The sequence below is a fragment of the Octodon degus genome, unplaced genomic scaffold (assembly GCF_000260255.1).
Source record: "Octodon degus isolate 3935 unplaced genomic scaffold, OctDeg1.0 scaffold00011, whole genome shotgun sequence".
Taxonomy (NCBI): domain Eukaryota; kingdom Metazoa; phylum Chordata; class Mammalia; order Rodentia; family Octodontidae; genus Octodon; species Octodon degus.
In genome coordinates this window covers 656,001-670,736 of record NW_004524587.1, presented here as the reverse complement: position 1 = coordinate 670,736, position 14,736 = coordinate 656,001, and the positions used below count along the sequence as shown (strand labels likewise).

At 49.9% G+C, this 14,736-nt stretch overlaps 1 protein-coding gene and 1 non-coding gene across 2 annotated transcripts; one reads left to right on the top strand and one right to left on the bottom strand.

The window, feature by feature from the left end:
• Positions 1-2,612: 2,612 nt before the first annotated feature.
• LOC111815117 lies at positions 2,613-2,719 on the bottom strand. The gene has a single exon (XR_002819903.1). It is a non-coding gene; the product is annotated as a U6 spliceosomal RNA (small nuclear RNA).
• A 2,420-nt stretch (positions 2,720-5,139) lies between these two features.
• On the top strand, positions 5,140-10,915 carry Atmin (ATM interactor). Its single transcript, XM_012513499.2, has 3 exons — positions 5,140-5,268; positions 5,476-5,675; positions 6,723-10,915. Exon 3 carries the CDS (start codon positions 6,979-6,981, stop codon positions 8,509-8,511), a length of 1,533 nt encoding a protein of 510 aa, XP_012368953.2. The 5' UTR covers positions 5,140-5,268; positions 5,476-5,675; positions 6,723-6,978; the 3' UTR covers positions 8,512-10,915.
• The last annotated feature ends 3,821 nt before the right edge of the window (positions 10,916-14,736 follow it).

The window sequence follows — 14,736 nt, the reverse complement described above, 5'->3', positions numbered from 1 at the left end:
AAAAAAAATAAATAAATAAAAATAAAAAAATAAAAGGACCCAGCGAAGGGGGACAGCTCCCTGGCACATAAGCCAGCCAAGAGACACCTGATAATGTCATGAAGGAAGTTCAAGCCAGAGGTAGTGGCACACACCTGTAATCCCAGCACTGAGGAGGCTGAGGCAGGAGGGTTGCTGTGAGTTCAAGACCAGCCTGGTCACTACAAAGTGAGCTCAAGGGCTGGGGAGATGGCTCAGTGGTCTAAAGCACCTACTTAGAACAAGCTAAGCTAAGCAAAGCACAGGGACCACGGTTCAATCCCCCAGCACCACATGCCAGCCGGCCCCGCCCCCTGGTGTGCTGTTTTGGCCACACACACACACACATACACACACACACACACACACATAAATAAAGATTTACCAACAATATTAAAAAAAACAATATTAAAAAAAAAAAAAAAAAAAAGCAAAGTGAGCTCAAGGCCATCCTGAACTGCATAGCAAGACCCTGTCTCAAAAACACACACACATACACAGAAAAAAGAACAGAAGGAGTTCAGAGCCTTGTGGAATGTTATCCCCATGCTTCATTTTCTGTACATACACTTTTATTCTTTTTCTACTGCTGAGAACAGGAGAAGGAAAACTAGAAATTAATTGCAAGTATTCCATAAAAATAAAACACCCGATGGCTTGGTTGAATGAAATGAGGTTGGCAGAACAGGCGATGTCAGTTGTCATGAAGCTTAGCAGCTGCCAGAGCAGCCCGCCTCCGATGGAAGGGTAAAGTACCTTTCAGATTAGTTTATTGGTGTCCAGTTGCTTGGCAAAAAGCGAAGAAGAAATAGTCCCAGAGCCCTGCCTGGTGCCTCCCATGGAGACAGCCATGTGAGCTTTGTGCTGAGCCCCTTACCTGGATTAATGTGGTCCCCATAAGCTTGACTATGCCCATTTCACAGGTGAGGAGACCAGGAGTTAGATTTGCTCAAGGGCACAGTAGAGTGGACACAGAGAATTCCAGCCATAGCAGTGCAGGTCCAGAGCCCAGGGGTCACACCTGCCCTGGCGTTCTTAGACAAGGATGCACTTTGGGAACATTTAAAGCTGGATATAGACAAGAAAAGGGGGGGGGGGGCTGGCAAGATAGCTCAGCAGACTAAGTGCCTGCTTAGGCAAGCCCAGGGACCAGGGTTCTATCCCTGGTACCACATGCCACACTGGCCCTGCCCCTGAGTGCGCTGAGCCAAAAACTGAGTCCAGGCGAGGTGACGCACACCTGTAATCCCAGTGCTGAGGAGGCTGAAGACAGAAGGATCACTAGGAGTCCAAGCTGCATAGTGGGACCCTGTACCAAATTAAATAATGATAATAAAACTGGATATGGACCCCAATCCAACCAAAAGTATCACCAGAATTTCTGGGTACAGGCATGGATTTTTTTAATTCTATTTTTTGGTACTGTATAATGAACCCAGGACCTGCTCACTGAGATGCAGCCCAAGACCTTTTATTATTTATTATTTAGAGATAGGGTCTTGCTAAGTTCATGAAATGCCCAGGCCGGGCTTGAATATAGGATTCTCTTGCCTCAGCCTCTCAGAGCACTGGAACCACAGATGTGGGCCACTGGGCCTAGCAGGCATGGATGTTCATAAAATGTCTTGTGATTCTCATCAGCTGCAGGAGTGACACTGCATGGTATTTAACATGTTTGCTTTACTCATCTGTTTTTTGAGAAGGCATCTCCCTGTATTTTCTGGGCTGGCCTCAAGCTCACAGTGACCTTCTTGCCTCAGCCTCCTGAGTGCTAGGATTATAAATATGCACAACCATGCCTAGCTTGTTTTCTTACTAAAGCAGGAACACTATGGAAAGGTGTATTAATTTCTGCCCTAAAGAAATTCAGGTGGGAGACAGGAACTATATAAGAAAATGATGGCCTGAGGCAGCAGGATCACCATGAGCTCAAGGCCAAGCTACCTAGAAAGACCCTGGCACAGAAAGAATGAAAATGATAGTGGTTTGGGTAGATTAAGTGCTGTAGTGAAATTCAGAGGAAGATCAGAGCTTTCACTGTGCTCTGAGCAGATAGGGTTGCATGTGTGACCTGGGCCCTCTCCCTGCTAATCAGATCCTGAGGCACGGGGTAATCCTGAGTTGGAAAGAGGCCACGCCTTGTGCCAGTCGTGTCTGGTGGCTGCGACTCACATCAGGCCTGTACAGGAGTCACCTGAATGCACAGCCCGGAGTGGGTGGAAGCGAGGTGGGAAGAGTGTGGTGCAGGCAGAGCAGGCTGAGCGTGAAGAGGGGACCAAAAAAGCAGCTCGTGACAGCGTTGGCGGGTGGCTGGACAGGAGCGGGGATTCTGCCTCATAGCCCCTTCTTTGCTGTCGTCTTTAAAACACTGTGCAGTGTCAAAGGTGCTTTTGGTTTTTGTGTTCTTTTTGGCAGGAGGCTGTCTTTCTTTCATTTTTTTCAATAATTTTATTGAGAAACAAATAGCAATGAGACAGTTTCAAACCAAATTGGTATTGCAGTTTCAATAATTAACACATTGCATACATTCTTCCTAGTGCTTAATTGCTGTACAAGATGCAGACTTGATATCCTATTTACAAACACCATTAGAAAAAAATATGGAATGCTTCACGAATTTGCGTGTCATCCTTGTGCAGGGGCTGTGCTAATCTTCTCTGTATCGTTGCAATTTTAGTATATGTGCTGCCAAAGCAAGCACTGTTTCCTTTTTTTGAGGCAGGGTCTCACTGTGCAGTTCAGGCTGGTCTTGAATTCACTTTGTAGCCCAGGCTGGTCTTGAACTCTGAAGATTTCTCCTGCCTTAGCCTCCTGAGTGCTGGAATTACAGGACTATGCCACCACACCCAGTTTTTTGAGATTTTTTTTGTTTTTAGATTTATTTATTTGGTACAGAATCTCATGCAGCTTTGGACTCATAATGATCTTCCTGTCACAGCCTCCCCAGTACCAGGACCACCACACCAGGTTTTGGTGCCCAGCTCAGTGTGCCCAGGGATCCGGGGCCAGCAGGGCATGTGGTATGAGGGGATCAAACCCAGGTCCTTGTGCTTGCCAGGCAGGTGCTTAGACCGCCAAGCTATCTGCCCCCATCTCCCCAGCCCTTCGTTTTCATCAGTTGGAGACAATGAGAATTATCTGGGAGCTGCTTGATCATCTCAGTGACCCAGACTGAATTACACAGTGAGACCCTGGCTCAAAAACCAAAAATTAATAAACCATTAAAAAATGCTGAGAGGGCCCAGCGAGATAGCTCAGCAGACTAAGCACCTGCTTAGGCAGGCACAGGGACCAGGGTTCAATCCCCAGTACCATGTGCTTCGCCATGCACCCTGAGCCACCACTGAGACCAAGCATGGTGACATACATCTGTAATCCCAGCGCTGGAGAGGCTGAAAACAGGAGGATCACTGCAAGTCCGAGCTGCATAGTGAGACCCTGTACCAAACACATAAAAAAAATTTTTTTTAAGGTGCTGACACAGGGGCCAGGGAGATGGCTCAGTGGAATAAGCGCTTCCCTGGCAAGCGCAAGGGCCTGAGTTCAATCCCTGGTTCCACAAAAAAATAAATAAATAAATAAAAAATAAAGTGCTGACACAGTCAGTGCCTAATACATAGGAGCAAACCTAAGACCTCAAGCCTGCCAGGTGTCACCACTGAGCTACGTCCCCAGCCCTCGGAAGCTTGTGATACTGGACGTCATAATGTTTATTAAATGTCAAGTATAGCAAAGCATCCACATGCAGCCTGCCTTAAAGTTGTGCCAGCAGTCTTCAGCTGCCGAGGGGGCAGTATGACATCAGAGGAGTCACGGTGCTGCCAGTCAGGAAACCCAGGCCCTGGTCACAAAGGTTTTCTCAGGAACTTAGACTAAGGATCTTAGAGGTGTAGAAACAGCCCAACTGGGCATGGTAAGAAGGCTGAAGCAGGGGCATCACTGTGATTTCAGTGCCAGTCTGGACTCAGAGCAAGCCCATTTCAAAAAATAAACACCAGATGTGATGCCAAAATCCTGAGCCTGTGTCACTGTGAGTATTCCACTGCAGCAGAAGCTAGCTGCAAGGGCAGAAGTTCCAAGTTTAGTCAGAATTGTACAGGAATAGAAAGAGGTAAGATTTTTTTAGAAAGGAGTTTTGGTGCTGGGGTGTAGTTGAGTGGTAAAGCACTTGCTTAGCATGCCCTGGGTTCAGTTCCCAGCCACTCCAAAAATAAAGTCGCATATGATTTCAGTAAGAAATGAGCCAGGTATGCTACATGTCTGTAATCCCAGCAGAGACAGGAGAATTGTGAATTCAGTGCCAGCCTAGACTACATAATGAGACCCTGGCTCAGAAAAATCAGGAGGAGAGAAAGAAAATTGTTCTTGGGGGTTTTTGAAAAAAACTAACAGATTTATCGATGTGCATTTTACACACTATGAAATATACCTATTTTAAGTCCTGACTCAGTTCTTTCTAGTAGATTTATAGAGTTGTTCAACTGTTAGCAGACAGCCACTGTCTTATGGATTCCTTGTTTCCCAAACACAGAATTGAGCAGGACACACAGAAATAGCTAAGGAGGCAGAGATTTACTAAAGGAGAAGGCGCTGCACGGAGTGGGAGTGGTGAAGTTTGCCATAGAGCACCCTGTCTGCTTCAGGCGGTTCTGCAGCCCCTGCCAGTAATGAAAGTGCCCTCCATTAAAGTGCAGGGCCAGTGGTGGCCCCTGGGGGGAGCTTTTGCTCTGTTTTATCTTCCTAGACTGTGAGGGGAAACGGGTCTTTCAGCCAACTCTGCCATCCTTCCATCCGGTATTCAGGGGTGTTCGTGATTTTATAGGGACAGGGTGGATCGTGCACTGCTGATGACATTGCATTGCCTGTGGGTTCCCTGTGACTGAGCAGTTACAAGCCACAGGTGCAGGAAGCGGGCGAAGGGGAGGAGCGTGTGTTTCTGGCTCCTGCGCGCTCTGAGACTAAGGCCAGCGTGGCCACCACAGCCATCATCAGAACCCAGTTTGAGAGCTGTACTCACCTTGGAAAGAACCCTGGTGCAGTTTTCAATCATTGCTTTCTTTCTACCACCAGCCTGGGCTATTGGTTTTCTGAAAATAATTGTTGAAAATAACTTTTCTTTTGCAGGATGGCATCGTAAACCCAACAGTAAGAAAAGACTTAAAGACCGTACCAAAATTCTACTGTTGTCCAATTGAAGGCTGCCCCAGGGGCCCCGACAGACCATTCTCACAGTTTTCTCTCGTGAAACAGGTATTTGACTTTTCTTCATATTCTCTTCCCTGGACAAATTGAGAAGGTGGAGGCCCAGCCTGCTCTGCGCTCAGGCAGGGGCCAGGGGTGGCCCTATCCTGCCGCGCATCATGCCCAGGCTGTCACCGTGGGCTGCCCGGGCTGTGTCTGTGGGCTGGGGGCCGGTGGCTGTGAAGGCGTTGTTCTCAGCCACCCATGCCCTCACAGCACTTCATGAAGATGCATGCTGAGAAGAAGCACAAATGCGCCAAGTGTGGCAACTCGTACGGCACAGAGTGGGACCTGAAGAGGCACACGGAGGACTGTGGCAAGACCTTCCAGTGCACGTGTGGCTGCCCCTATGCCAGCAGGACGGCGCTGCAGTCGCACATCTACCGCACAGGCCATGAGATCCCCGCAGAGCACAGGTGAGGCGGCGCTGCAGTGGGCCAGAAGGGCGGAGCGGGTGGCTCTCAGAAATGGCAGCAGGCATGTCTCAGGACAGACTCTTCACCCAGTTGTTCCTCTTTTTCCGTTGTTTTGTTTTCTGTTTGGTATGGCGGAGGTCCCCCCACCTGGCTGGCCTTGAACTCACCATAGCCCAGGCCAGCTCCAATTCGCAAACCCCCTGCCTCAGCCTCCTGAGTGTTCAGAGTACAGGCATGTATCACCACATCTGTCACTGCTTCTCCTTTTCATTTTGTTCATCCTCTCTGAGGGTCTCTTGGTGTTTACATTTGAAAGTACCAGCTCCGCAGGAAAATCAGCCATAGTGCCACTCCCCTGTAATCCCAGCACTTGGAAAGCTGAAGCAGGAGGATTGCTCAAGTTCAAAGCCAACCTGGGCTACAAAGTAAGTTCATGGCCAGCCTGAACTACATAGTGAGACCCTGTCTCCAGAAGACACGTACTCACAGCCTTAGAAAAGAGAAATGTTCCTCCTTCCCTGTTTACTCCTCTTCTGGACACCTGCCCGCCACGACAGGCCTGATCTCAGGGTTGCCAGAAGGGCAGTCCCTCTGGTAGAATCTGACCTCTGATGTGTGAAGCAACGTGGTCAGAGAAAGCTGTGCTTTTATTTATTTATTATTTTTTATTTTAGGAAAGGGTCTACAGGGTATTCACGGTCTCACTGCTAGATTAGACTCATAGTGATCCAACTGTTTACAGCCTCCCAAGTGCTGGGATTACAAGTGCGTGCCACCTTGCCCAGTCTCAGTTGCTATCTCAGCGCACCCTGGGGGCAAGGCTGGCACAGCAGGCCCAGGGATCGAGCCCCCAGCCCTCTTGCAGGTGCTTTAATCCACTGAGCTATTTGGCCGGCCCAAAAAAAACGCTGTGCTTTAAACAGCTGTCTTTTTTTTTTTTTTTTTTTTTTTTTGCGGAACCGGGGATTGAACTCAGGCCCTTGCGCTTGTCAGGGAAGCGCTTATTCCACTGAGCCATCTCCCCAGCCCCTCTGTCATTGTTTTCAGGGACCCACCTAGTAAAAAAAGGAAAATGGAAAACTACCTGTAGAACCGGAAGCTGTCCGCAAAGACCATCGAATCCTTCAGCAACCAACCACGGCTCCAGCCAGACACCCAGGAACTGGAGACTTCAGAACTAAAACTCGTAGCTGCTCTTGAGGACTCTCGTGGCTCCAGGAAGCAGAGTGTCCCCCCACCTCCCAGACAGCCTCAGAAGCTGCTCTTACCAAAGCCCAAGGTGGCTCTGGTGAAGCTTCCAGTCATGCAGCTGTCGCCTGTGCCACTCTTTGTGCCTACAGCCGATTCCTCCACCCAGCCCGTGGTGCTGGGCGTCGATCAGGGCTCTGCGACGGGGGCCGTGCACCTGGTGCCTCTGTCCGTGGGGGCCCTAATTCTTGGCCTGGAGTCCAAGGCGTGCTCCATGAAGGAGAGCCTGCCCCTCTCAAAAGTTACAAATCCCAGTGTGGAGCCAGTCAGTGCAGGTGTCCAGGTGAACCTGGGGAAGTGTCCCAACCCCTCCCTGGAGCTAGAGGGCGTGTGCCAAAGGAACAGCATTTCATCCACCAATGTGCAAACAGACCTGTCCTGTGCTGCACAGCACTTGGTCCCTTCTGTGCCGTGGGGCAACCCTGACTCTTCCGTGTCGTCTTGCTCTCAAACTGACCTGACGTTTAACTCGCAGGTGTCCCTTCCCATTAGTGTCCACACTCAGACACTTCTGCCAGGCTCCAAGGCAGTGTCATCCATCGCTGCGCAGACAGACGCTTTCATCAACATCTGTCTCCAACCAGGTGCGGTCTCCAAGGAGACCCAGACCTGTGGGGTTCCTGGGCCCCTAGACCACCGGCTGCCGATGGACCAAGCTGGGTTGTGTGGGGACATCTTTGACAGCGTCCACTCCACATACAGTGTTCCCACAGACAATATGATAAACAGCAGTTTAGTAGCAGAGACCATCCCCCATGGTTTGTTACCTCAGAGCAACCCCAAGGCTCTCAGTGAAGCAGTGGAGAAGCCCATGCCCATCTTAAACTTCAGTGCACAGAGCAGTCTGCTTCCCTCTCAGAACACGACAGATAACCAGACCCAAACCATAGACCTCCTCAGCGACCTAGAAAACATCTTGTCAAGCAGCCTGCCCAGCCAGGGGCTGGACAATCGTGGTCTTTTACCTGACACCAATGCTGGGCCTGACACCCAGCTGCCTTCTGGACCCCCCCAGAATCCCAGCATCGATTTTGATATTGAAGAGTTCTTCTCTGCCTCCAACATCCAGACTCAGACTGACGAGAGTGTCCTGGGCACCATGCACGCAGAGCCAGCCCTGGAGTCGCTGGACATTGAGACCCAGACAGACTTCTTCCTTACAGACCCGTCCGTGCCCCCCTTCGGGTGCAGGGGTGGCACCCACTTCCTAGGGCTCGAGATGTTTGACACGCAGACCCAGACAGACTTAAACTTCTTCCTGGACAGCGGCCCTCACCTGCCCCTCGGCAGCATCCTGAAACACTCCAGCTTTTCCATGAGTACTGACTCATCTGACACCGAGACCCAGACAGAAGCCCTTTTGGCCCCCCGAAACGTCCCTGCTCTGGAAAACAAAGTGCAGCTAAACAGCGCCGAGACACAGACCACCAGGTCGGGCCTGGAGGCGCTGGGGAGCTTGTTCTTCACCAGCAACGAAACACAGACAGCCATGGATGACTTCCTGCTGGCCGATCTGGCCTGGAACACCATGGAGTCTCAGTTCAGCTCCGTGGAAACCCAGACCTGTGCTGAGCTGCACAACTTCTAAAGGATCAGGCAGACGAGAGTGGCATTTGCCACTTCCTCCCAGACTTAAAACAAAAACGGGGAACAGGGATGACAGTATTACCTTCGTTGAATGTAGTCCATGACACAGTGCTTAGGTTCCTTGCGGTCTTTTCCCTTTTGTACTTGTAAACACGGTTCGTGTGTGAATGTGAGTATATCATAAAGTGTAAGCTGTCGATCTGAAAGTGTTTTCACGTTGCCTACATTCGCACTTTCATGGCTGGTCTGCCCATCCTGTGTCAAACGCGTGCAGCCCCGTAGCTGAAGCCAAGCTTGCCAGTGCTGGGGTGCAGGCTCCGCCCATGTCCCAAGTGTGTTAGCCAAGCGTGATGCACATCACCTGCACCTCAGGCGCTCCTGACGGTGCTACACTTGTGCCCGCTTTGCCATCTCTTCCCAGCTCCTCTCTCCAAACACTGAGGGAAACCACGGCTTGCTTTATGTGGATTTTACAACGGTTTTCTTGAAATCACTGCCATCCTCTCCTGAACGCTTACTGATGCCGAGTACTGTCCTGCCTCACCAGAAGGTTCTTGCTGTGAAATTATGCCCAGAGAAGGAGCAGCCAGCACTGAGTGTAAGCCGTAAGGCTCTCAACCCTGTCTTGGTGACAAAATGGAGCCTGGGTCAAGAGCACAATGCCTCCCTGTGTTCTTTCACCACTGTCAGTCTAGAAGACACCCGTGTGGGGTCTCCTCCACCCAGCAAGCTGGGTGAGCCCGGTGTGCACAGTTCTGACACCCCCACAGTCTGGCCCTCCAGAATGTCTAGCAGCCAGCCAGAAATTGGAGTTACCACGACTCCCACCTTGAATTTGGTTCATTTGCTAGAGCAGTTTGCAGAACTCAGGGAAACTCAGGCCACAGTATTGGGGAGGATACAAAAGGAGGGATGCCCAGGTGCACTGTGGGAGGGGACAGCTGCCAAGCCCTCAAAGGGCACCACACGCTGGGATGACCTGCTCAACTGTCCAAAGCTCTTGGAACCCAGTTCTCGGGTTCTTGTGGAGGCCTCATTACATGAGTGTGGAGGATTAAATTATTGGTGATCAGCTTAACCCGCAGCCCCTTTGCCCTCCCCGAAGGCTGTGAGAAGTGAAAAGCGCCCAGCTGTCTAACCAGGCTGGGCCTGCCTTGTGCCTGTCCCGACCTAAAGCTGCCTGGGACCAGCAGCCACCAGTGAGTGCACTGTCATGCAACAACCAAAATGCTTACTGCACAGATGACTTGCATTTTACAAGGTGTATGCCAAGGAGGGAGACCCAGTGTCCATGTCACACCGCCGCATCCACAGACATCCCTGCCCTCCACGGCAGGCCCACGTGGGCTCCAGAGCTGCTTCACATCCCCAGTGTGCCCGCCAGCTGCCTCCAGTGTCATCCTCTACTGAAAAGGAGCAGAGAAGGACATTGCCCCATACCCAGACTTCACTGCTACGCGCTTCAAAGCTTTACGGGACAAGGGTGCAATCTACGGTCATTTGGAAGTGGCTTTTCCTTCCATCCACCACTCAGTCCTTTCCTAGAATAAGGAAACACATTGGTCAAGGATGTATTTTGTGCCTTGAGGCTAACAGTTACACACTAGATCCATCCAGAATGTGGTATTCTGCTTAGTGTTGCTTTATTTAAAAAGTCACATAGTCTTCAAAGAAAGAAGGTGGAAACCTGTGTCCTCAAGAACATGTTCTGTCTTTTGAGCCCAGCACACAGTCAAGTATGCTTTGCCAGTTCTGTGTATCCAACAGGTCCTGACCTCTTAATAGCTGCCCAACTGTCAGGAAAGTAAGACTCAGTCCAGCGTGCGAGGTCTCGGTTACCCCGGATGCACTGCTGTTTCTGTGGCACGCGCTGTGCTGCCCAAGACTAGCTCCTTAACACTGAAGATGCAACTGGATTCATCAAAGGAAATGGGCTGTGAGCCCCTGAGGCCCGCCCCGCCCATCTGACACGAAGAACTGGGAATGAGTGGCTCGCTCTCTCGTGGGCTGTTAGGTGGAGTCATCCTGCTGGGTAAGTGTGCTTCGATCGCAGTTGCCTATGAACATGGGTTTCAAACATAAAGCCTTAACTTAGATTGTCATTGTTTTAGAATTGTCACTGCCTTAATGTTCAGACATCTGTTTAAGTCCTCCCAATCAAGGAGAAATGCATGTTTGTGTATGGCTTTTTGTAAATAGAAATGCAGTGATCTATGGCTTTAAACATTTTTTGTGTGTCTATGAAAATGTTTGTTAATTCAACAAATAGTTATTACAGAAAATGGAGCATGTGGTTGTTCTTCATGTGCAAGAACTGTTTCTCCCCAAAACTTTAGTCAGCTGCTTTGTCCTAAGATTATTTGTAAAAACCGAAATCCAGTGATTAAACAGAAGCTAGTATTCTACCTCTTTGTGTGATTCTTTGACCTACTCATGATGTGACTTACTGTTACCTTTTTACAAATTCAGTTTTGTGAAGTGATTGTTGCTGTATTCTCATTATTTTGCCCTTGTTCATGAGAAAATGCTAAAAAAAAAAAGGGGGGGGGAAACGCTAACAGTTTTCCTGAAAAGGATATTATTATTGGTGTCTATTTTGATAAACCTAAAGACAACACATCTTAGGACTTTTTTTTCTTTCCTGAGACAGAGTTTTGCTATGTAGTTCTGGCTAGCTTTGAACTCGCTCTGTAGCCCAGGCTGGCCTCCGAGTCTCTGAGATCTTCCTGGGTCGGCCTCGCGAGTGCTGGGATTCCAGGCACGCACCAGCACACCAGGCCAGTCAGTGCATTTACTCCGGCTCCACCTCATCGGATGTGGCCCCAGCCGGCCCCTGCCTCAGAGCCCCGTAAATAAGTGGCCCTGGCTGAAGAGCAGACAAGAGGCTGGAAGATGACCGACCTGGGCTCAGTCACTGCTCTGCAGGGGCAGGACCAGTATGTCTCCCATTCCTCCAGGTAAAGACCTAACAGAAAATAAACATGTAGACTTGCCTGAAAGATTCTGAGTGAGGTTTGAAGTTACCTTTTCATTTGAAGAAAACACAGCATCAAACTAACTGTGAAGTCACTATTACTAACACTTGCAAATGGCTGGGTCCCTCTAGTACCGGGGATGGAACTCAGGACTTGTGTGTGTGCCAAACACACAGGATAAGGAGCAAATGGAGAGAGTTCTCTTGAGTTTTATTTTTTATTTATTTATTTATTTATTTTAGCTGTTTGAGACAGGGACCTTATTATGTAGCTGAAGCTGGCCTTGAACTTACGGGGATCCTCCTGCCTCAGCCTCTGGAGTGCTGGAGTTACGCGCCTGTGCCACCACACCTGGCTCACCTTTTCCTATTTCTGCCCTAAAGATAAACAACAGCTGTTCACATTCCCCAGTTGTCCAGTTCAGACAGACGCACCCACCCAACAGTAACAAGTTTTTTTCCATCACCATGCTCATGCTGTCATATTGTAATGCAGGGCTTTAACCTCAGCGCAGTGGACGTTGGCAGCAGGGCCCCCTTTGAAGGTGGTGAGTTGGCTTGTGCGTTGTAGGAACATGAAGCCTAAGATTCCAGTAATTCTCCCAAGTTGTGACAGAGTGCCTCGGCCAGTGAACCCCAGGGGAAGCAGTCGCTGCCTGGGAACTGCTGTGCCGGTGGAAATGCACAGCGCGATTAGTTCAGGTTTCATTCCAGCGCTGGATCGTATTCTTCAGTGTCAGGCCTGGTGGTAGCACCGGACGCCCCTCTGGCCGTACTTCTGCATCCAGCGGGTCGGTGAAGACGGGCTGCTGTCACCCTCCCAGCCCACCCGCGACAGCACTAGCAGTGGGAGCCACCCAGCCCCAGGTGGGACAGCTAAGGACGGCCTGCTGCAGCCTAGCAAAGCTCCGTGTGTGGTCTAGAAAACGAGTGCTAGGAGAAGGAGGAGGCCTCCTGGCCTGTGTAAAACGTACTTTTAAACCTCCTAGGAGCTTTTGCTCTTTAGGGTTTGTTTTTCTTTTAGTTTTTATTTTTTTTAATTTATTTGTGTGTGTGTGTGTGTGTGTGTGTGTGTGTGTGTGTGTGTGTCGCCAGCTCAGCCCACCAGGGGGCGGGGCTGGCTGGCATGTGGTGCTGGGGGATTGAACCGCGGTCCCTGTGCTTTGCTAAGCTTGTTCTAAGTAGGTGCTTTAGACCACTGAGCCATCTCACCAGCCCCTCCATAGGGTTTTTGCTTTTATTTTTCTGCACACTGGAAAAGCCAGGGTGCAGAGCAAGTTGGACGGAAAGCTGCGGCGGTAGGAACTGCTGGTGAGTGCTTCATAAGGTCTGCAGCAGGTGACCATGGCTAAGGTGACAGAAATACGACCCCAGGCCAGGGCCCCTCCCTTCGTGAGGCAAGGCAGCAACACCTGTTCGCAGAATTGGAGCGAACCAAGAGCAGAGAATGAGGCGTGGTGGCGCACACCTGGCACCCCAGCACTTGGGAGGCTGAAGCAGGAGGATCCTTGCGAGTTCAAAGCCAGCCTGGGCTACAGAGTGAGCTCAAAGCCAGCCTGAACTATGTAGCGAGCTGAGGCCCTCTCAGGAAAAACAAAAACAGAGAGCTGCGGCAGTTCCTGCTAGCGTGGCAGACCCCAGGAGTGTACCTCTACAGCGGCACAGGGGACGCCCAGACTTGGGATGTGGGCCTGCGCTCTGCAGTTCGCTTTCTTGGCCAGAAGGGGGCGCGCATAGTGCGATGATCCGGGTGTCTGTGGTCACTATGGGAGAGAACCAAAGCAAATTGGATTCTGGGCTCAAGACTTTATATAGCAAGGCCTTTGAGGCCGAGAAGATAGTTCAGTAGAGTAAGCACTTGCCTGGCAAAGCCTTTGAAGCTCAGGTAAGTTTCACAATATTGGATAACGTTCCAAATCAGAAGAATAAGATTAAATATTAGGAAAGATCGCCAGATGTTGTGGCACATGCCTGTAATCTCAGCACAAAGGAGGCCAAGGCAGGAGGATCACCACAAATTGGAGGCCAGCCTGGGCTACATAGGAAGTTCAAGGCCAACTTTGGTCTCAAAAAACCAAAGAACAGGGCAGAGGATATAGCTCAGCAGCATAGGCACCTGGCTGACAAGCGCAAGGTCCTGGGTTTGATCCCCAGTACCAGGCATCATCCTCATTAGTAGAGTGGTGAGTACCCCCGCCTGCGGATCCCCAGTACCAAAAAAAAAAAAAAAAGTGTGGAAATTTTTATTGATGAGATGGCCAAAAGGAACAATTAGGAATAACATGAGCTCTCTGTGCTTGTTTGGAGAGAACTTAAGAGGAACCACCTTGAGGTAGAAGCCACTGCCAACTGCGTGGCGCTCGTCTTCACCAGGGTGTCTGGTCAGTGACTCCAAATTGCAACAGAAAACAGCCTCCTATTCCACACGTCACCTTTATCTAGACTTGGCAGCGAAGGACTATGGTACATGGCCTAAGATCTAAATGAAACCAGGACAAAGCATACAGTGGCTTCTCCCACAGAGGAACAAAGCTGAACCCCAGCTATAGAGAAAGTTCCCGGGGACCTGATGAGCCACTTGAATCACCTGAGCAGAGCTGCAGATGCAAACCATTCTCAATCTATTAGGAAGAACCTCTACTCTGTATCTTGTTAGGTTAGCTGTTCTCTGGAAAAAGGGGGCTTCTGGGGATTAAGCCTAGGGCCCTGCACATGCTGAGCTACACCCAGCCCTCAACAAGCCTTTATCAAACTTGGGCCCTGTGTTCAGATTGGTCCTCCTCAGAATTCTCAATTATATGAAGCTTAAGAGTATAGTACAGGGGCTGGGGAGATAGCTCAGTAGAATAAGCACTTGCCTGGCAAGCACAAGGTCCTGAGTTCAATTCCCAGTACTGCAAAAAAGAAAAAAAAAAAAGGGTAGCTCAATGGTACAGTGCTTGACTGATATGCATGAGGCCCTGGGTTGACTCTGTAGCAAAACACGTACGCATACACACACCTATAAAGTTTGTAATTCTTACCTGAGCAAAAGACTATTTTTCAATCTTTTATTTATTTTTGGTACAGAGTACTATGTAGCTCAGACTTGTGGTGATCTTCCTGTCTCAGCTTCCCCAGCACTGGGATTACAGGCATGCTCCACCATGCCTGGTTTTAGTGGCCAGCTCGGTGCACCGAAGGGTACCAGGGATCAAACCTGGGTCTTTGCGCTTGCCAGGCAGGTGCTTACACTGCTCTCCCCAGTCCCTC

Bases quoted from the DNA above. Each gene is read 5' to 3' on its own strand.
- Atmin (XM_012513499.2), top strand. From the start codon at position 6,979: ATGCAGCTGTCGCCTGTGCCACTCTTTGTGCCTACAGCCGATTCCTCC.